Below are 22,110 nucleotides of genomic sequence, written 5' to 3'. Positions count from 1 at the left end.
ATTGGATGTCTACAAATTGCTAACTGAAAACTGAATTTGCACTATGTCTAAAATGAATTACTCCTGCATGCTATTTCATTTTATGTTATATTGTAATGCCAACTACAACTACTGAAATCAGTTATCACATCAAAATGGTGCACCTCACACCGCTCAGCACCGCTGCTGAAAACAATCATTCAGGAAACTGAATACATATTTCAAGAGCAGTAATTATATATATAAATATATGTGTGTGCAGAGCCACCAGTAGAGTTCAGCAAACCTCTGGAGGACCAGATGGTTGAAGAAGAGGCCACTGCCACCCTTGAGTGTGAAGTATCCAGGGAGAACGCTGAGGTCCATTGGTTCAGAGATGGACAGGAGATCCGCAAGACCAAGAAACATGAAATCATTGTTGATGGACGCAAGAGAGCCCTCATCATTCGTGAATGCACTACGGACGACGCCAAGATGTACACCTGCAACGCAAAGGACTTCAAAACCTCCTGCTTCCTGGAAGTCCAGCGTAAGGCCCTCACAACACTTTGAGGGGTGGTTGTTGTTGAAAGTTGGACATGTTTATTGACCTTGTTTCCTGTGCCCTCAGCTCCCCTTGTTGAGTTCAGTAAAGGTCTCAAGGACGTAGAGGTTTTGGAGAAGGAGTCAGCCAGGTTTGAGTGTGAAGTCTCTCGGGAGTCTGCCAAGGTACAATGATAATCATAAAACATGCATACAGTAGAGCTAATTCAAGTGTGATAGACAATTTAGTTTGTAATACAACATATACTGTATGAGATGTAATACTTCTTGGTGTACAAAAGGTTAACATGAATGATGTGCTAATGCAGGTTCGCTGGTTCAAAGATGGAAATGAGATCAGGAAAGGAAAGAAGTATGAGATCATTGCCAAGGGAGTCCAGAGAATCCTCATCGTACACAAGTCAGGTTTTGATGACGAGGCAGAATACGAATGCGATGCAAGGACTTCCAAATCATCCGGCCTGCTGACTGTTGTCGGTAAGGAAACTATGGCAACACTATATTGTTAGTCTTAGCCTTTAACATATTGTCAGTTCTGGGTGTATGTCAACATTTAGGAAAAGATAAATGGTAACCTCTTCAATATATTTCCGAACAAGATGGTCATAAGGATTAGTTTGGAAGAAACCTGTAATAAAACGTGATCCACAGAGGAATGTAAGAGGGTCTGGCGCTTTAATACTATAAAACAATAATACATTTTTTATGGCTTCTTGCAGAGGAGGAAGCTAGGTTCACCAAGAATCTGTCCAACGTGGATGGAACAGAGACAGACAGTGTCAAACTGATCTGTGAAGTGTCCAAGCCCAGTGCAGAGGTCACCTGGTACAAAGGGGAGCAGGAGCTGCCTGAGGGAGGTCGCTATGAGCAGATCATGGATGGAAAGAGAAGGATCCTCATTATCCAGGACCTGAAGATGGTGGATGTTGGGGAGTACACATGTAGACTGAGTCCCAAAGTGAAGACATCTGCTAATCTTAAACTGAACGGTAAACTCAGTCCACCTTAACTATATTCATTCACAGAAAAAGATTGACACCAATGCTCACTTGTACTGTGCGCTCTACTGACATTCCACGTCAGTAAAGCTATCCTCTAGGATAGCCAACTTGCTGTTTGAGATCTAGAGATATATTGCCCCAGAAATGTATACTATATGTTTTATCTTTAACTTTTTAGTTGAAATTGCAGATTTTAACAGTTGAGAGTAAAATAAGTGCACGGAAGGTAACAGGGTGTGATCTTCATGTCTGTAGAACTTGCTGCTGAGTTCATCTCCAGGCCTCAGAGCCAGGAGGTGGTGGAGGGAGAGAAGGCCGAGTTTGTCTGCTCCGTCTCCAAGGAAACCTATGAGGTGAAGTGGTTCAGAGGTGACAAGGAGATAAACGCTGGTGACAAGTATGACATAGTGAGTGAAGGGAAGAGAAGAGCACTGATTGTGAAAAAATGTGAGACCAAGGATGAAGGAGGCTATGTTGCACACATTGGAGACGTCAAGGCCTCAGCTGATCTTTATGTTATTGGTGAGTCACATTTTTCTTTTACCCTAACTACTAAGATTCTGCGTTCTCCCCCAGAGTTTAAATGCTTTTCTTCCTTATTTCAGAGAAATTAAGAATCATCACACACATTAAAGATGCAGAAGTGAAGGAGGGAAGTGAGATCATGTTTAACTGTGAGGTGAACTCTGAGGGAGCCAAGGCAAAATGGCTGAAGAACAACGAGACCATGTTTGAGAGCGGCAAGTACATCATGCTCCAGAGAGACAATGTGTTCTCTCTGAGGATCAAAGATGCCCAGAAGGCAGAGGCGGCCAACTACTCCATCATCCTGACCAACCAAAGAGGAGAGCAGGCCAAGAGTGAAGCCAGTGCTAAAGTAGCAGGTAAAACTAAACATCTCAACCTCCCCTGAAGCATGTGGATGTATGTAGCGTAATACTGCTTTCATGATGTGCCAACAGGGTTCTCCATAAGTCAATAAGGCATTTATGCATCAGTATTTCTGTATTTAGTATCTGCAGATGGCTCTGGAAACTAATCTAGTGACTCTTTGTTAGTTGTGTCATGAGGATATTTAGGGCCGCTTTCACAGAAATAGTAGTGCTAAAAACCAATGATGTTGTTTTGTTTCTCCTTCAGCGGAGAAGTTGAAGTTCCTGGAGCCCATAGAGGATGTTGAGACCCAGGAGAAGAAGACAGTGAGCTTCAGCTGTAAAGTGAACAGACCGGAGGTCACGGTCCAATGGACAAAGGCGGGCCAGGAGGTGGTCCTCAGCAAGAGGATCCTCTACAGGGTGGATGGACTCAAGCATACACTGACCATCAAGGACTGTGTCATGGATGATGAGGCAGAGTATGCAGCCATGGTGGGAGAGGACAGGTGTGCAGCAGAGCTGATCATCAGCGAGGCGCCCACAGACTTCACAGCCCAGCTCAAAGACCAGACCATCACAGAGTTTGAGGATGCAGAGTTCACCTGCAAGTTGTCCAAGGAGAAGGCAGCTGTCAAGTGGTACAGAAATGGACGTGAGATCAGAGAAGGGCCAAGGTAAGAAGCAAGACGGTTTAGTTCAATACTAGATCAAATGTGCTTCATACTGCAAACAAAATACAGATAATAGCATATCCTAAATCATATGCTGTGTCAATCATTTGAGTTAAAGGCATAATAAAGAATCCTGGCTAGGTAGCGTACTAACAGGAGCACAATGTATTTGGAGTGCTAACGTATAGGTTATTGATCGGTTTGAATTGCAGATACCACAAGGAGAGAGATGGCAAAACATGCAAACTGATAATCAAGCAGTGCAGACCGGATGATGAGTGTGAATACGCTTGTGGCTTGGATGAAAGGAGATCCAGAGCCAGGCTCTTTGTTGAAGGTGAGCATATTTTACTTGACGGGTCAAGTGTGAATACATGAAGTACATTTTTCTGGGAATCCTAAACCTTTGTTTTCCTATTCTCACAGAAACCCCAGTCGAGATCATCAGACCTCCCCAGGATGTGTTCGAGCCTCCAGGCTCAGACATTGTGTTTGAGGTGGAGCTCAACAAGGACAGAGTGGAAGTCAAGTGGATGAGAAACAACATGATCATTGTCCAAGGAGATAAGTACCAGATGATCAGTGAGGGGAAGATCCACCGCCTGCAGGTGTGTGAGATCCGCCCTCGCGACCAAGGAGAGTACAGGATTGTGGCCAAGGAGAAAGACGCCCGGGCCAAGCTGGAGCTGGCAGGTAAGTCACCACTGTAAAGGTGTTGCCTTTATACAGTCCTCTGTAGTTAAACTCAATAGCCCTACTCATTTATTTTCAACTGTCTTCAACAACTTTGTTCTCAAATGTTTTGCAGCCGTGCCAAAGATCAAGACCACAGATCAGAACCTGGTTACTGATGCAGGGAAGCCCTTCATCATGAGTGTTCCCTACGACGCGTATCCTCGCGCCGACGCAGAGTGGTTCCTTCAGGGTTCCTCTCTCCCGGTCCAGAACGTGGACACCACCACAGACAAGACGGAATACCGTCTGAAGTGTCCCACCAAGGAAGAGAAGGGCAGGTACAAGGTGATCATCAAGAACAAGCATGGAGAGGGAGAGGCCTTCATCAACCTGGATGTCATCGGTAAGGTGTTATTGCTTGAGAAGATCATTAAGGACCATGGGAGTTTGAAGATGTACGATTTGAAGAGAGATGTTGTGTTTTCAGACGTCCCTGGTCCTGTCAAGGCTCTGAAGGTGACTGACACCACTGACGGTGAGGTGAGTCTGGCCTGGGAGGAGCCAGAGAGCGACGGCGGAAGCAAGATTGTTGCTTACGTGGTGGAGAGACGAGACATGAAGCGTAAGACCTGGACCCTGGCAACAGACCGTGCCGATACTCCAGAGTACTGTGTGAGTGGTCTTCAGAAGGACTCGTGGTACCTGTTCAGAGTCTGCGCTCGCAACCGAGTGGGCAGCGGGCCCAGCGTCAGCACAGAGGATGCTGTTCAGGCCAAGAATAAGTTTGGTGAGAAGGGACCTCCTCAGGATTGTTCTTAACAGTACTTACATGAGGTTGAAACATTAAGAACACGTGTATGTTGTTTTTTTTCAGATGTGCCTGATGCTCCTGAGAATGTCATGGTCAGTGTGGTCAACAGGTTTGGAGCCACCATCACTTGGGAGCCTCCCAAGTCTGATGGAGGCTCTGACATCACTGCCTACATCATAGAACTGCGCGATAGGACCTCCGTCAAGTGGGAGGTGGCCACTATTTGTGGTGCGTCCGACCGCTCTGCCGTCTTGAACGATGTGGTGGAGAACAAGGAGTACATTTTCAGAGTCCGAGCTGAAAACAAGGCTGGGATGGGCAGACCCAGTGCCGCAACCAAACCTGTCAAGATCATGGATCCTATCGGTGAGTCTTGGGATTCACTGTCATCATGGATTAACATGTCTGAATATAGCCAACATTGTTCAACCGATCATCAGGTTTATTAGGATATGATGGAAACATAGATATTTTATTTGTTTTCAGAGAGGCCGAGTCCTCCTCTGAACCTGAACTACAGTGAGCAGACCAAGGCTGGAGTGTCCCTCTCTTGGGAGACCCCCACTAGTAACGGAGGCAGCATGATCACCGGCTACATCATCCAGAAGTGTGACAACGGATCAGACAAGTGGCTCCGCTGTAACACCAGGCTCTGCCAGGACCTCTCCTACCGGGTACACAACCATTCAGTTTGCTGACCTAAAGACGTAGCCTAGTGGCTATTGAGATGTTTAGGGTTAAGTGATAACTCTTGTTTATCTTCCATTGGTTGTTAAGTCTGGCTGTTGTGTCCTGGTGTACAGGTGACTGGTCTGAGTCCTGCTCAGAAGTACCTCTATAGAGTTTTTGCTGAGAATGCTGCTGGAATCTCTGATCCCACCGAGCAACTGGGACCCCTTCTGGCTGATGACGCTCACGGTACCCAGAACAGGCGCCCCTCATCGTAGACATGGCTGTGTTGTAGATATACAGTATATCCATGTACACACAGGGATGGGGTTCATAGAACATAGATATATACAGGATATCCATGTACACACAGGGGTGGGGTTCATAGAACATAGATATACAGTATATCCATGTACACACAGGGCCCACCCCTGTGTGTCTATGTTATAGGGTCCATATAACATAGATATACAGTATATCCATGTACACACAGGGGTGGGGTTCATAGAACATAGATATACAGTATATCCATTGTACTAGACCGGGACATGGGCATAGATGTTCATAATATACATACTACTATACATTGAGATGGCTCATAGAGCATACATATACAGTAGGTACATGATCAGGGAAATGAGAAAGTAACTGACTTAATGAGGAGATAATTCTAAAAGTGTGTTCTTTCTCCAGTGGCTCCGACCTTCGACCTGAGTGCCTTCAGGAATGGACTGGAGGTGATAGTTCCTCAGCCTCTCACCATCCGCGTGCCAATCACCGGGTACCCGACCCCGACTGCAAAGTGGACCTTTGGAGACAAGGAGCTGACTTCTGCAGATGAACGAGTTACCATGGTGACCAAGTCAACCTACACAGAGCTGGTGGTGACCCCTAGTGGGCGTCCGGATCAGGGCACCTACTCCCTGACCCTGGAGAACGATGTCACCTCCGTCTCTGGAGAGATTGAAGTGACCGTCATCGGTACAATACACTCTCCTCTCCTGCTTCATCAAACCTTTGAGTCATTGTTCAGTGGAATGATAATTCAATGTTATTTCCCCAGCCTCCCCCAGCGCCCCCAAGGACCTGAAGGTAGCTGAGGTGACCAGGCGCCACGTCCACCTCATGTGGGAAGCCCCCGACCACGACGGAGGAAGCCCAGTCACCCACTACCAGATTGAGAAGAGGGAGGTGTCCCGCAAGACCTGGGTCAAGGTACACCTCCCTTCTCTGTTCACAGTATGGCCAGGGTTACAGAAACACAACCGTTTATCTGTTCACGTTAAGACTAGAGTTACAGAAACATTTATCTGTTCATATTTAAACATTAAGATGTTTATCTTCACATTAAGACTAGAGCTTCATTAGGATGTATATCTTCACATTAAGACTAGAGCTACAGAAACATTAAGATCTGTATCTTCACAATAAGACTAGAGCTACATTAAGATGTATATCTTCACATTAAGACTAGAGTTACAGTAACATTCAGATTTATATCTTCACATTAAGACCAGAGTTACAGTAACATTAAAATGTATATCTTCACATTATACAGTAACGTAAAGATATATATCTTCACATTAAGACTACAGTAACATGAAGATGTTTCTGTTGGGTTCCTCCAGGTGGCCGAGAACATTCTGGACCTGGAGCACACAGTGACTGACGTGATGGAGGGTAAGGAGTACCTGTTCAGCGTTACAGCCTGCAACAAGTGTGGTCCAGGAGAACCAGCCTACATCGACGAGCCGGTCAACGTCTCCTCTCCTGCCAGTAAGGGCCTCTACTATCACTCTACTATCAGTATCATTAGATAGATAGATAGATAGAGAGCCTTTATTGTCATTGCATCTTATAAAACAACGAAATTGGAGAGCAAACTCCAGTAAGGTGCCTCATTAATCATAAAAAGAGAAAAGAAAACTCATTCCACCCTTCATTCATTGCAAACATGCGCAAACATTCACACACACACACACACACACACACACACACACACACACACACACACACACACACACACACACACACACACACACACACACACTTCATATGATCCAACAACAAATAATGTAAAGTGCTGAATGTCATTGCAAACTGCATCATTAAAAAAGTTTAGCTTCATTTAAGAGTGTTATTGTGTTAGGAAAGAAGCTGTTAGGAAAGAAGCTGTTCCTGAATCTACTAGTCCTTGTTTTTAGGCATCAGTAGCGTCTCCCTACACTCACTACTTAACTAAGGCGCTAAAGGGAAAGTAAAGGTATCCCAGAGCAGTGAACCTGACCTCTCTGGGCTGCTTAAGAAGCCTTACATCCAGAGGTAGCTGTAAGGGCAGAGGGGGGTCTCCTTCTGGTGTGATATGTCGGTAACCATGCTATCCTGTGTGTCCAGCTGTACCTGACGCCCCGGAGAACCTGAAGTGGAGAGATAAGGGTGCCAAGACCATCTTCCTGTTCTGGGAGCCCCCCAAGTACGATGGGGGCTCCTACATCAAGGGCTATGTGGTGGAGAAGTGCCAGAGAGGGTCGGACAAGTGGGAGCCCTGCGGAGAGCCCATTCCTGACCTCAAGTGAGACATCTGGACCTGGAGATAACATGGATAGCATAGCAACCACACAACCTACTGCATAGCAACCACACAACCAACTGCATAGCAACCACACAACCTACTGCATAGCAACCACACAACCTACTACATAGCAGCCACACAACCTACAGCATAGCAACCACACAACCCTCTGGTTAGATTAGATGACATACTGCATAGCAACCACACAAGCTACTGCATAGCAACCACACAACCTACTTCAAAGCAACCACACAACCTACTGCATAGCAACCACACAACCCTCTGGTTAGATTAGATAGTATGTAGTAACCACACAACCCTCTGCTTAGATTAGATAGTATGTAGTAACCACACAACCCTCTGCTTAGATTAGATAGTGTAGTTGTAACCACTCTGCCTGAACCCTTCATGACTGTGTTCTGTACGTGGTGTGTGTGGCAGGTTCCTGGTGAAGGGTCTGACTGAGGGCCAGTGGTACTCCTACCGTATCAAGGCCTTCAACAAGCTGGGAGCAGGGAAGCCCTGTAGGGCCACTGACGAGATCCAGGCTGTGGACGCTAAAGGTCAGCTCACACATCCCTCTGCATCTTCTGCCTCCAGGGGCTGGACCTCCCTTCTCCACCACACAACCCAGGAACATCCTTTGAGGTGGTTGCTTCTGAACTCTTCCATTTCCTATCGACAGAGCCTCCAGTGATCCAGCTGGACGTGAAGCTGCTGGCAGGGCTGACTGCCAGAGCCGGCACCAAGTTTGAACTCCCGGCCGACGTTACGGGGAAGCCGGAGCCCAGGGTGAAGTGGACCAAGGCTGACCTGGTGCTGAAGGCCAGCGAGCGCATCGCCATCGACACCCAGCCGGGACACTCCAAGCTGTCTATAGACAAGTGCACCAGAGGAGACACGGCGACCTACATCATCGAGGCCGTCAACACTTGTGGACGCGCCACCGCCACCGTCGACGTCAACATCCTCGGTTAGCTTGTGTTTCAGGAATTTATTTAAAGACGTTATAGTCAATAGGCAGAATATAGAAATATCATAATGGTGTGGAACAAAAGATGAGTATCAAATGTGTTGTCCCTCCTGCAGATAAGCCTGGTCCTCCCGCTGCCTTTGACCTCTCCGATATCACCAATGAGTCCTGCTTCCTGGCCTGGAACCCCCCGAGAGACGACGGAGGCTCCGAGGTCACCAACTACATCGTAGAGAGACGACAGACAGACAAGGAGGAATGGGTAAAGCTGTCAGCCACAGTCAAGCAAACCACCTTCAGTGCCTGTAAGCTGACCCCTCTGAAGGAATACATCTTCAGAGTGAGCGCTGAGAACCAGTACGGAATCAGCGAGCCCGCCGAGCACGTCCCCATCGTGGCCAAGTACTCCTTCGGTAGGTTGGCCACTGGAGAACACTCCAATGTCCTCTCTCAGTATGTGTCTGTGTGGAACAGGGATATTTACCAGGTGTGCCTCATCTTGGAGCCTTTTACCAGAAGAAGTAACGATGGTCCTTGTCTTTGTTCCAGATCCTCCTGGTTGCCCAACCAGAGTCACTCCTTCAGACATCACTAAGGATGCAGTCACTCTCACGTGGTTTGAGCCTGACGAGGATGGTGGCAGCCCAATCACTGGCTACTGGATCGAGAAGTTTGACCGAGAGAGTGACAAGTGGATTAGATGCAACAAACTCCCTGTTAAGGATGCTACATTTAGGTAATGGTCAGGTCTAATGTTCATGAGGAACATTACATATGAATCCAATGGTTTCCATTAATTACCAAGAAATATGAGTAATACTGTTTAACCTTAGTACGCTTGGAGACTTGAACAAAAAGTCTGTGTGTGCTTCCAGGGTGAAGGGCCTGCTGAATAAGACGAAGTATAGCTTCCGCGTCTTGGCCGAGAACTTGGCTGGACCCGGAAAACCCAGCGTGGAAACAGATCCCATCCTCATCAAAGATCCCATTGGTTAGTCACATTACCCCTACCATTCCCCACTTATTTTTGGTCAAGATACATACTAATGACCAAAAAACTGTTGTTGAAATGAGTGACTGACTCCCATGTTGACGTTGTGTTGTATCAAGACGCTCCATGGGCTCCAGGCAAGCCGCACGTGAAAGATATTGGCAAGACCACGGCCAACCTGCTGTGGACCCGGCCGGAGCACGACGGCGGTGCCAAGATCGACGGCTACATCATTGAGTTCCAAAAGGCAGGAAGTGAGGAGTGGATCCGTATTGCAGAGGACATTCCTGTGACGGAGCACCTGCTCAAAGGTCTGATGGAGAAGCAGGAGTACTGTTTCCGGATCAAGGCCGTCAACAAGGCCGGAGAGAGCGAGCCCAGCGAGCCCAGCGACCTTGTGCTCTGCAAGGAGAGACTCTGTAAGTCTAACCTCCATCCACAATAAGACCCTTATCTCCTGGTCCAAGCTTTGATACCCAGCGTAATAATATATATAATAATAGCATTATAATAAGGCAGTACGCTATTAGCGTACTGCATTATTAATATTGACGTAATATTCAAATAAATAACCCATGGTCCTAAACACACAAGTCATAACTCCTGTCCCTGTCTCTTTCTGTCTCTCTCTCTTTGTCTTTCTCGTTGTCTCTCTCTCTCTCCCTCTCTGGCTCTAGATCCCCCATCCGCTCCTCAGTGGCTGGAGGTGACCAACATCACCAAGGTCAGTGCTGACCTCAAATGGCAGTTGCCCAGCAGCGACGGAGGCTCCCCCATCACCAACTACGTGGTGGAGAAGAGGGACGTGAGGAGGAAGGGCTGGCAGGCGGTGGACACCACGGTGAAGGAGCTCAAGTACTGTGTGACGCCCCTCAACGAGGGCACCCTGTATGTGTTCAGAGTGGCCGCTGAGAACGCCTGTGGGATGGGGGAGTTCTGTGAGCTGGAGGACGCGGTGCTTGCCAAGGACACGTTCAGTGAGTTCTTCCACTGTATGCACTGCTGTACCAGTTAGACAATGCTGTGGAGTATTGTGAAGCATTTGGCATTCCTTTCTTTGTTTCTTTCAGCCACTCCTGGGCCACCCTACGCGCTGACGGTGGTGGAGGTTACCAAGAGACACGTGGAGCTGAAATGGGAAGCCCCCAAAAGCAATGGTGGAAGACCCATTACCAAGTGAGTCATCCAGCCAGTGCTTCAGTCCAGAGCATTGGAATACTGCTCAGACTAAAACTAAACCATTGTTGTGGTGGTGTGATGTGGTTGATAAATGTGTCTTCTAAACCAACATTGGGGCAGCAGTAGCTCGGGAGGTAGACCGAGTTGGCTGGTAACCCGAAGGTCGCTAGTACGATCCCCGGCTCTTCCTAGCTGAGGATTGAGGTGTCCCTGAGCAGGACGCCTCACCCTGACTGCTCCTGAAGAGCTGGCTGTCGCCCTGCATGGGGGACTCTGTTGTCGGTTTGTGAATGTGTGACTGAATGGTTGTAAGTCGCTTTGGATAAAAAATGTAAAATAGAAAATGGAACATGAGAACCTTGTTTGTTTGCAGGTATGTGATTGAGAAGAAGGAGAAACTGGGCAGCCGCTGGATGAAGTGCTGTAAGACTCCTGACAAGCAGAGCCAGTACAAGGTGACTGATGTGGACGAGGGGACCGAGGTCCAGTTCCAGGTGCGAGCGGAGAACGAGGCTGGTGTCGGAGATCCCAGTGAGCCCACTGAGATCTTCACCATCGAAGACCCCACCAGTAAGTTTCCTAGGCTTGAGACCTGTCCCTCTGAACAATACAAACCATCGGAGAGCCCGCCCTTAAAGTGGCCAACATTCGATCAGTGTTCAGCGTAGACGTTGCCAGACGTTGCCAGCGTAGACGTTGCCAACGTGTTCTTATGCAGTTGAGTGACCAACCTAGCATTTATGCAACCTAACAGACTTTCAGATTGTCCACCTAGCCGCTGAGCTCAAAGCTCAACAATATCAACTTTGACCCCTTGATATTGACTTCTCAAAGACCACCAAATCAGATAGAGCTTTATTTTACATTTTATAACCAACAAAATTGCTGATATTTAGTTTCTAGATTTTTTTTATTTCATACATTTTGTGAGCTCATTTCATTGTTCATAAAGATGATCATGTTAAATTTCAACTTGTTAACCAACCATATGTTCTGCTCCTGCTAGGCCCCCCGTCTCCTCCCCAGCAGGTGGCCGTCCCCGACGCCAGCAGGCTGCACATCAACGTGACGTGGCAGCCTCCTGCTAAGGACGGAGGCTGCCCCATCACGGGCTACCACGTGGAGGTGGCCGAGGCCCGCCCAGAGCTTAAGTGGCTCCGGGTCAACACCCGACCAATCAAAGAGCTCCAGTTCCGCGTCGATGATGGAATCAAACCAGAGAAGAAGTATGTCATCAGGGTGCGCGCCATCAACTCCATTGGTGTTAGTGATCCCTCAGAGATAACCGACAAGATCTTCACCAAGGATCCTGACTGTACGTATAATCACTCACACTCTTGATCCGTAGAGCTCAAGTTATGTTTAATGTTTTATGTTAGTCTATGTTTCCACGTTTGGTTTACGTCGTCTTATGGATTACGTCACCACCCTTCTTCCCCAGGCGCCCCGACCATGGAGCTGGACGGCAAAGACTTAGTGGTGGTTGAGGGGGAGAAGCTCCACCTCAACATCCCCTACACCGCCATCCCCACACCCACCATGGTGTGGCAGAAGGACAAGGTGGAGTGTAAGGCGGACGACAAGACCTCCTTGACCGTGGAGATGAGCAATGCTCACCTGGAGAAGCTGAGGTGTTCCCACGGCGACGCCGGAGAGTATACCATCACCCTGACGAATAGTCTGGGAACCGTCAGCGGGACTGTCAACGTCAAAGTCATTGGTAGGCCCCTCCCACAGTATCCACAGCCCACTGCTGATGATCTACTGTCATTGTGTTGAGGTCGTCAGTAGGCCCCTCCCACAGTATCCACAACCCACTGCTGATGATCTACTGTCATTGTGTTGAGGTCGTCGCTAGGCCCCTCCCACAGTAGCCACAGCCCACTGCTGATGATCTACAGTCATTGTGTTGAGGTCGTCGCTAGGCCCCTCCCACAGTATCCACAGCCCACTGCTGATGATCTACTGTCAGTTGAAGGAGCCCTCTCTGTGAACCCCGCAGGTCTTCCTGGTCAGTGCAAGGACATCAGCTCCAGTGATGTCACAAAGAGCTCCTGCAAGATGAGCTGGGAAGCCCCAGAGAACAACGGCGGCACACCGATCATCAGCTACACGCTGGAGCGCCGTGAGTCCTCCAAGAAGACCTACGTCCCGGTCCTTTCAGGGGAGGACCTCCTCTCCTGCTCCGTCAAGGACCTCTACGTCAACTGTCAGTACCACTTCCGGGTCAAGGCCCACAACAAGGTGGGGGCTGGAGAGTACCTCGAGCTGCGCAGCCCAGTGATCATTGAGGAAATCAAGCGTGAGTTCTTTATTCATCTAGTGGCGCCTTAAGTTTAAATCTTTCATGACTTGTATAGTTTCTAAGCAAACTAGACACATGGGTTTGCCTTTCAATTCTATTAAAAGATACTCTGCTTCCCATCACAGAAAGGTAGGGTTTTCTTGATCAAGTTTTAATTTTTTTTGCACTGCTCATGGCCATGGCTCTTTATTCCTCACTGATGGGGAAGGCCCGGGGCCCGAGATTGTTTACATAGGAAACGTCCTCTATCGGTGAACAGTATAATTACAATGACTTACTGACTTACTGCAATACTGATGATCATCCCTGATATATATTATATAGTCTCATATGTATAATATACTACCGTAATTACTGATGAGGACTTTATTCAAATCTATACTATCATATATAATATACAATCGTATGTTACATTTACGATCATATTTATGATATACTATCATACATGATATACTGTGTTCTTAATAAATAGTAAATAGTCATATATATATTGTGCTATCATATTGTACAATTATATACTTTCATATATATAAAATATTAACATATATCAAATTATCATCTTTAATATATTATCATCTATATTATACTATCATATGAAATACAACAAAATATTGTAAATAATAATATATACGATAAACTATAAAACTATAACCCTGGACCTAACCTTGGATGTTACTGCTGTTATTATTGAAGAAATCAAGTTTAAAATGGTTAATAATATATATAATACACTATGATACACATGTTATATATAATAAGAGCGCAGACCTAACCTTACCACTGATGGATCCACAGAGAAACCAGACCCACCCATCCAGGTAGAGGGCCAGGACCCCACCTCCAAGTCCATCACGGTCACCTGGAAGGCCCCAGACTATGACGGAGGCTGCGCCATCCAGGGCTACATTCTGGAGAAGATGATAAAGGACGGGGATCGGTACGAAAGGATCAACCCCAGCCTGGTCCCTGGTTTCTCCTACGTGGTGAAGGACCTCCAGGAGGACATGGAGTACCAGTTCAGAGTCCGTGCCGAGAATGCCGCTGGAGTCAGCGAGCCGTCACGCAGCACGCCGCTCATCAAAGCTGCTGACCCCGTGGGTAAGTACTGGACCCCGCTCACCTGGGCCTCATGACCCAGCACCATGCACTGAGGAACCGGCCTAGAACCTCATGACCCAGCACCACGCACTGAGGACCCTACCTAGAACCTCATGACCCAGCACCATGCACTGAGGACCCTACCTAGAACCTCATGACCCAGCACCACACACTGAGGAAGATGCAAAGATACACAGCCTCATGTCCTACCAAAACCTTCATAGAAACACAGACCTCATACCCATCCACCACTCACTGAAAAACCAACCCTTTCAGAGAAACCAAAGGTCACCCTCCACGCCCGCATGCAGTCCGGCGTGTGCGTCAAGAAGGGCCAGGAGGTCCGCATCGACGCCTACATCTCCGGATGCCCCTACCCTAAGATCACCTGGCTGAGGAACGACGAGAACGTCACCAATGAACCCATCAAGAAGATTGCTCCCATCGTCAAGAAGAAGAGCAAATCCAAGGTCTTCCTCTCTCTCCATGATAACGTGATGAAGTGCTTTCAGTTTGTATTGTCTCCTACCTCTCACCGCCAGACCTTCTGTCTGCAGGTTCCAGAGCCGGTGGAGGAGTTTGTGACCCCGATGAGGGAGCGTCTGGGTCTGGAAGCCACCAAGAAGGGCCAGGCGGCGCTGATGATCCGAGACACCATCCGGGCCGACCATGGGGTCTTCACAGTGCACGTGGAGAACCAGCATGGAGCTGCCACAGCCACCTGTGTGGTCAACATCCTTGGTAACAACAAACTCATTCATATTATTCTCCCTTAACATCAGACCCTCTAGTTCCACATCACTAGACACTAGACTACTACTCTAGTAATAGACCACTACTCTGGGTAGAGACTTATAGTCTTAGACCCATACTCTAGTAAGAGACCACTTATGTTAGACCAATACTCTAGTAAGAGACCACTACTCTAGTAGGAGACCAGTAGTGTTAGACCACTACTCTAGTAGGAGACCAGTAGTGTTAGACCACTACTCTAGTAGGAGACCAGTAGTGTTAGACCACTACTCTAGTAGGAGACCAGTAGTGTTAGACCACTACTCTAGTAGTAGACCAGTAGTGTTAGACCACTACTCTAGTAGTAGACCAGTAGTGTTAGACCACTACTCTAGTAGGAGACCAGTAGTGTTAGACCACTACTCTAGTAGTAGACCAATAGTGTTAGACCACTACTCTAGTAGGAGACCAGTAGTGTTAGACCACTACTCTAGTAGGAGACCAGTAGTGTTTGACCGCAGTAGTGTTTGACCCACTACCATTGACTGGGTCTCTTTGAAGAGTCTGAGTGGGTCTAAGTGAGTGTCGTTGTGTGTTGTGATTGACAGACAAGCCTGCTGCTCCCATCAACTTCACGTTTGATGAGATCAGGAACACCTCGTTGGTGTGCCAGTGGGAGGCTCCCGAGGACGACGGAGGCAGCGAGATCCTTAACTACATCCTGGAGAAGAAGGACAACAAGAACGAGGAGGTGGGCTGGATCACCATCACCTCCACACTGAAGGGCACCAGCTACCCTGTCACCAAGCTCATCGAAGGGAAGGAGTACATCTTCAGAGTCTCGGCAGAGAACAGGTTTGGCTGCGGTCCCGTCTGTACCTCGGAGCCAGTGGTGGCCAAGAACCAGTTTGGTAAGTCATGACACGTCCACACTATGGCTACAGGTCTACCGTGTGAGCTTCAGAATAGTCCTGAGAGTCCTGATACTAAGTGAGCTTCATAACGTCCCTCCCCAGACCCCCCAGACGCCCCCAACACCCCCAGGGTGCATGAGGTGACAGCCAGTAGCACCCGTATCTCCTGGCATGAGCCCAAAGACAACGGCAGCCCCATCCTGGGCTACTGGATCGAGAGGAAGGAGGTGAACAGCAAGCACTGGACCAGGGTGAACCGCGCCCTGCTCAACTCCCTGGAAGTGAAGGTGATCGGCCTGATGGAGGGCCTTACCTACATCTTCAGGGTGTGTGCTGAGAACCTGGCCGGCCCCGGGCCCTTCAGTGAGCCCTCTGACCGCACCGTGGCCATGGACGCCATCTGTGAGTACCTTCCAGTGTCAACACGCCTCAGTGTACCTCCTACTTGGTTACAAACTCACAGACCTGACGGTAGCATATGCTTTAACACCTGACACTAAAATACTGTAAAACACCGTAATGTATAGTTCATTACAGAGACCTTATGGTAACATATAGTTCATCACCCCACAGTAACAGTTTATCACCTTACAGTAACATAAATTTCATCCCCTTACAGTAACATATAGTTCATCACCTTACAGTAACATATAGTTAATCACCCCACAGTAACATATAGTTCATCACCTTACAGTAACATAGTTATCACCTTACTGTAGCATTTCTTAAGTTTGATTCCTTTCTAGTTCGATCCCCGGCTCCTCCTAGCTGTGAGTGTCGAGGTGTCCCTGAGCAAGGCACCTAACCCACATAACCTTACTGCTCCTGACGAGCTGGCTGTCGCCTTGCATGGTTGACTCCGCCATTGGTGTGTGAATGTGTGCATGAATGGGTGAACGTCAGGCAATATTGTAAAGCGCTTTGGATAAAAGCGCTATATAAATGCAGTCCAATTACCATCATGTTCCTCCTGGTCACCATCCTCATGTCGTTGATGTCCTCCTCAGTGCCCCCTGGCCCCCCCATCCCCTGGGTGGTGGACACTGGGAAGGACTGTGTGATGATCGCCTGGAAGCCCCCTCTCTACAACGGTGGAGGAGACATCCTGGGCTACCATGTGGAGAAGGTACACACTGGAGAATGGATATAATATAGTACTACTACACCACCTGTGGCTCCACCACACTCCTACTTTATCACAAAGCTCTACCTACTAAAACTAACACTCTGGTCATTGGGTAACAGAGTGCAGTGACAGGGTTGTAGTTGGTTTTGATTAATCTCCCAGAGTAGTGCGTGTTCTTTTCACCAATTAAATGTACTTTAATTTAGACTTTGCAACGTAAGTGGGTCATGTTCCAATGAGAGCAGGCACACTGGTGTCGCCGTGCAGCCGCACTGTAACTCCTAGCACTGCTGCAATTACCTCCATTACCTCCCACTATATCAGACACAACAAGGCGTCAAATCCTATATTTCCCTCGCCTGGAGAGACCCGCTTTACACTGAAGCTCTGCTGTTCCTCAGTCAGACTCAGACTTGGTTATTACATGGTTTGGAGAGAACCCTGCTATAGCCATACTACATTACCACACTATTACTACCACTAGTACTACTACATTACCTCACTTTTACTACCACTAGTACTACTACATTACCACACTATTACTACCACTAGTACTACTACATTACCACACTATTACTACCACTAGTACTACTACATTACCACACTATTACTACCACTAGTACTACTACATTACCACACTATTACTACCACTAGTACTACTACATTACCACACTATTACTACCACTAGTACTACTACATTACCACACTATTACTACCACTAGTACTACTACATTACCACACTATTACGACCACTAGTTCTACTACATTACCTCACTAATACGACCACTAGTACTACAACATTACCTCACTATAGTACTACAACACTATTGTACTTCTACACTACTACATCATTACACTACATCACTACTAATATTACCCTATAGTACTACTACACTATTACACCATAGTACTACTACCCTATAGCAGGACTACTATGTGGAGGAGGTTCACACTGGGGAAGATACTGCTATATTCTGGTTTGGATACAGCTTGGTTGGGTTTGGTCACATGGTGTGGTCACATGGTGTGCAGGTGGTGGCTGGGGAGAAGGAGTGGAGTCGCTCCACGGAGTTCAGGTGCAAGGAGCTGAGCTACACAGTGAGCGGTCTGACGGAGGGAACCGACTACTACATCAGAGTCCTCGCTGTAAACGACGCAGGGCCCGGGGCCCCTGGAGTCACAGAGCCAGTCACCGTCAAGGAGCCACAAGGTACCCCCCGACCCCCCACTACACTGACCCTAACCATCCGTACTGCCACTCCACCCTGCTGACCCCTGCGGTCTGCTCTGTTTGTGTGCAGAGGCCCCGGTGGTAGACTTTGATGTCTCGGTGAAGAACGGAGTGATGATCAGGGCTGGGGATGCCCTGCGGCTGCCTGCCATTGTCAGAGGTCGACCGCAGCCAGATGTGACGTGGAGCAAGGACACGGTGGAGGTGGACAAGGAGAGGGCCCTGGTGGAGACAGAGGGAAGGAATAGTGTGCTCTTCATCAGGAAGGCGGTGAGGGCCGACCACGGGATGTACCAGGTCACCGGTACCAACAGTAGTGGAACCAAGTCCGCCGATACCCGGGTGGAAGTCATGGGTCAGTCACAACTACACTATTACTACTACTAGAGCTCAACTAGCCAGCTATACTACTAGATTAATTTATTTACTCGAGTTAAACTATTCATGTAGGGTAAACCCTCACCCTAGAACTGAACTACTAAACCCTGTGTTTGATTACTATGTGTGTGTGTCTCTGTAGATGTCCCTGGGCCGGTGGTGGACCTGAAAACGGTGGTGGTGACTAAGAAGAACATCACCCTGACCTGGGCTGACCCACTGGACAATGGAGGAAGTGACATCATGGGTTACGAGGTTCTAAGGAAGGACGCCAAGATGAAGCTGTTCCGCCAGCCGGTGGAGACGGCGTCCTGTAAGTGTGACATCCAGGACCTGCTGGTGGGCGAGGAGTACGACTTCAGAGTCATCGCCAGGAACAAGTATGGAGATGGAGCCCCTGCAGATCTGGGCCCCATCCTCGCTGTGGACCCCAAAGGTAACACCTTATCCTGACCCTTACCTTACCAGAGCCTTTACCCTGAAGGTCCTTTTACATTTGCTATTCTGATTTGCATAAAAAAGCAACATAATTGTTATTCACATCAAGGTCGACTTCAAGGTTGGCTATGTTGGTGGAATAATTTATCATTTCGATTATTTATGGAAAATGCTGCATATTTGAAATATTTTTGCCACGACAATTCCATGTGTGTGTTTTTTTGCATTCTGCATCATTTATTCGCTTTGTGTCTAGTGTAAAAGGACCTTACCTTTACCATTACCATGCCCTGTACAATGTACATGACTTTATACTTTCATCAATCTGTCCTAAATTGCATGTCATTATTTAGTGTGAGTCAAAGTTAAAAGAAGGAAAAATGGCATCAGCCTCACTGTGAACATCAGCCTCACTATGTTGACCTTGGATCTCCAGGAACCCCCTCGGCTCCAGAGAAGCTGCACTACAGCGACAAAGGGAAGACCAGCATCAGTCTGGCCTGGCAGCTCCCCCGTACGGACGGAGGGAGCCCCATCCTCGGCTACTATGTGGAGAAGATGAGGTCAGACAGCAACGAGTTCGATGTGGCAGGACGCATGTTCCCAGGGTGCTGTGGAACCCTGGAGAACCTGTCGGAGAACCAGGACTACCAGTTCCGAGTCTTCGCCGTGAATGAGGTTGGAAACGGCGAGACGTCCAAGCCCATCTCAGCCAAGATCCAAGACGATGAACGTATGAACACATAAGTTAATTTTCAAGTATTAAGTATAGGTTAGGGCTAACACTTGTTAATCCTGATTGCATTTCATAAACCATGAACACCTCTTAATGTTGATTACCTGGCATAAAGCATGAACAAGCACATTCTAACCCTTATTACTTGTCATACATCATGAACAGCCACATGTTAACCCTGATTACATGTCAGACGACACATGTTAACCCTGATTACATGTCATACATCATGAACAGACAAATGTTAATCCTGATTACATGTCATACATCACAACAGACAACTGTTAATCATGATTTAATGCAAAGATGCGCTAACTCCCGGTTTGTATTCTAGTTCCTCCTGCCATTAGCATTATGAAGTACTTCAAGAGCAACACCATCACTGTGAAGAAGGGTGCCGCTGTGGACATCCCAGCTGAGGTCAGGGGTCTTCCCCTCCCAACCCTCCAATGGATGAAGGATGATGTGGTGATTGACAAGCCCGACCCGGAGAAGATGACCATAGACACAGAGGAAGTATGACGATGCCATTCTTGAGGAAATATTCCAACTAATAGACTTGTTTTTTCTTGTGTGTTGTTCTTGTATTCCAGGTTTTGAGATATGTTTTTGTGTTTTTGTGCAGGTGAACAGGACCACCCTGCAGACTAAGATCGCTCTCCTTGAGAGCATCAGAAAGGACAAGGGCAACTACACGCTGATGGCTGAGAACTGCTACGGGAAAGCCCAGCATGTGATCCGGGTGGAGGTCCTGGGTAATAAAGCTTTTTCAACCTCAGCTTGGATGTGTTTGGTTAAGAGACGTGATTGAGCATACAGTAGTCAGGGAGTACTGAGTGTTGGATTGAGGTTGTGTTCTTTGCAGATCGCCCGATGCCTCCCAGAAACATTGTGGCGTCAGACATCAAGTCAGAGTCCTGCTACCTGACCTGGGATGCGCCTGAGGACAACGGAGGAAGTGACATCACTAATTACATTGTGGAAAGGAGAGATGCCAGCAAGAAGAAGTCAGACTTTGAGGTTCTGACCATCAACCTGATCGACAGGAGATACGGGGTGAGTTCCAACACTAATAAGATACACTCACATAACACACAATACACATAAATCATAGGAATGGATAGCCCATCTGGAGATGTAATGGGCGAAAGAGAGATAAACTGAGCCTCTCTTTGGTCAGGTCTACAAGCTGTTCATGAATGGAGCCTACCAGTTCAGAATCAAGGCAGAGAACAAGTTTGGTGTGAGCGATGGCTGTGACTCTGAGAAGGTCCAGCTCCGGGATCCATTTGGACTCCCTGGTCCTCCACGCAACCCCAAGATCATCTCGGGCACAGCTTCCACCATGACTCTGACCTGGGAGCCTCCCCTGGACAACGGAGGATCTACCATCCAGGGGTACTGGCTGGAGAAGAGGGAGCGAGGAGCCGTGTACTGGGGCAAGGTGAACCGGGCTCCGGTCACCAAGCCTGCGGTGAAGGCCCTGCAGTACACCGTGCTGAGGCTGATCGAAGGAACAGAGTACCAATTCAGGATTTCTGCTTGTAACGCAGCCGGCGTAGGACCGCACAGCGAGTACAGCGAGTGCCGCTATGCAATGGACCCCTGCAGTGAGTGTCTTCTTCATCATGCATGCTTATGCTCATTATTCATCTATTAACAAATTCATTATGAATAGCCATTATATCAGTCAAGTTTGGTATGGATTCATAAGCACTTGATGGATTGAGGTTCTCTAGTAGTGAATACTGCTACTTGATGAAGTGAAATGTGAACCAACTTGCTCCAGATCCCCCCAGCGCCCCTGGCTGTCCTGAAGTGAAGGACAAGACCAAGAGCAGCGTCACTCTTGCCTGGACCCCGCCAGACAAAGATGGCGGCAGCCCCATCAAGGGCTACATCATCGAGGTCCATGAAGATGGCTCTCCAGACTGGAGGAGGGTCAACCCTGCTGACAAGCTCCACTCCTCCACTGAGATCACAGTCCCTGACCTGAAGGAGGGCAAGAAGTGCCGTTTTAGGGTCTACGCAGTAAACTCTGCTGGCAACTCTGAGCCAAGCGCCAAGACGGCTGACATTCTGGTCCAGGACATCCTAAGTAAGATTCATGTTGTTGTTAAAAGTCTATTGGTAATGTGGTCTGTCGTTATTTCATGCTGTACACCTGAACTAGTATTCTGAGTGTCATACTGAGACCTGACCTAGTATTCTGA

The 22,110-nt window shown here is 47.9% G+C and overlaps 1 protein-coding gene across 6 annotated transcripts in view; it reads left to right on the top strand.

The window, feature by feature from the left end:
- The window catches only part of LOC311358382 (titin-like), a 150,724-nt gene that overhangs the window by 56,779 nt on the left and 71,835 nt on the right, over window positions 1-22,110 (top strand). For all 6 annotated transcript variants that reach the window (XM_084478402.1, XM_084478401.1, XM_084478400.1 and 3 more), the window contains 45 exons: window positions 242-508; window positions 590-687; window positions 831-999; window positions 1,242-1,511; window positions 1,779-2,045; window positions 2,129-2,407; window positions 2,664-3,072; window positions 3,282-3,406; window positions 3,496-3,762; window positions 3,878-4,147; window positions 4,232-4,531; window positions 4,619-4,921; window positions 5,042-5,229; window positions 5,359-5,473; window positions 5,918-6,205; window positions 6,288-6,439; window positions 6,853-7,000; window positions 7,619-7,796; window positions 8,238-8,359; window positions 8,482-8,769; window positions 8,886-9,182; window positions 9,319-9,505; window positions 9,645-9,760; window positions 9,880-10,179; window positions 10,438-10,737; window positions 10,831-10,936; window positions 11,313-11,509; window positions 11,946-12,254; window positions 12,381-12,659; window positions 12,942-13,241; window positions 14,040-14,342; window positions 14,619-14,812; window positions 14,900-15,083; window positions 15,683-15,985; window positions 16,091-16,390; window positions 16,996-17,114; window positions 18,147-18,324; window positions 18,416-18,700; window positions 18,866-19,159; window positions 19,598-19,894; window positions 20,232-20,413; window positions 20,523-20,652; window positions 20,763-20,953; window positions 21,078-21,507; window positions 21,687-21,995. In XM_084478402.1, coding sequence (XP_084334528.1) covers window positions 242-508; window positions 590-687; window positions 831-999; window positions 1,242-1,511; window positions 1,779-2,045; window positions 2,129-2,407; window positions 2,664-3,072; window positions 3,282-3,406; window positions 3,496-3,762; window positions 3,878-4,147; window positions 4,232-4,531; window positions 4,619-4,921; window positions 5,042-5,229; window positions 5,359-5,473; window positions 5,918-6,205; window positions 6,288-6,439; window positions 6,853-7,000; window positions 7,619-7,796; window positions 8,238-8,359; window positions 8,482-8,769; window positions 8,886-9,182; window positions 9,319-9,505; window positions 9,645-9,760; window positions 9,880-10,179; window positions 10,438-10,737; window positions 10,831-10,936; window positions 11,313-11,509; window positions 11,946-12,254; window positions 12,381-12,659; window positions 12,942-13,241; window positions 14,040-14,342; window positions 14,619-14,812; window positions 14,900-15,083; window positions 15,683-15,985; window positions 16,091-16,390; window positions 16,996-17,114; window positions 18,147-18,324; window positions 18,416-18,700; window positions 18,866-19,159; window positions 19,598-19,894; window positions 20,232-20,413; window positions 20,523-20,652; window positions 20,763-20,953; window positions 21,078-21,507; window positions 21,687-21,995 — 10,593 coding nt within the window. The remainder of the gene's footprint in view (window positions 1-241; window positions 509-589; window positions 688-830; window positions 1,000-1,241; window positions 1,512-1,778; window positions 2,046-2,128; window positions 2,408-2,663; window positions 3,073-3,281; window positions 3,407-3,495; window positions 3,763-3,877; window positions 4,148-4,231; window positions 4,532-4,618; window positions 4,922-5,041; window positions 5,230-5,358; window positions 5,474-5,917; window positions 6,206-6,287; window positions 6,440-6,852; window positions 7,001-7,618; window positions 7,797-8,237; window positions 8,360-8,481; window positions 8,770-8,885; window positions 9,183-9,318; window positions 9,506-9,644; window positions 9,761-9,879; window positions 10,180-10,437; window positions 10,738-10,830; window positions 10,937-11,312; window positions 11,510-11,945; window positions 12,255-12,380; window positions 12,660-12,941; window positions 13,242-14,039; window positions 14,343-14,618; window positions 14,813-14,899; window positions 15,084-15,682; window positions 15,986-16,090; window positions 16,391-16,995; window positions 17,115-18,146; window positions 18,325-18,415; window positions 18,701-18,865; window positions 19,160-19,597; window positions 19,895-20,231; window positions 20,414-20,522; window positions 20,653-20,762; window positions 20,954-21,077; window positions 21,508-21,686; window positions 21,996-22,110) is intronic.

This window comes from Micromesistius poutassou (assembly GCF_964030765.1).
Source record: "Micromesistius poutassou genome assembly, chromosome: 14".
Classification (NCBI taxonomy): Eukaryota; Metazoa; Chordata; class Actinopteri; order Gadiformes; family Gadidae; genus Micromesistius; species Micromesistius poutassou.
This window is presented reverse-complemented; position numbering and strand designations above follow the sequence as displayed.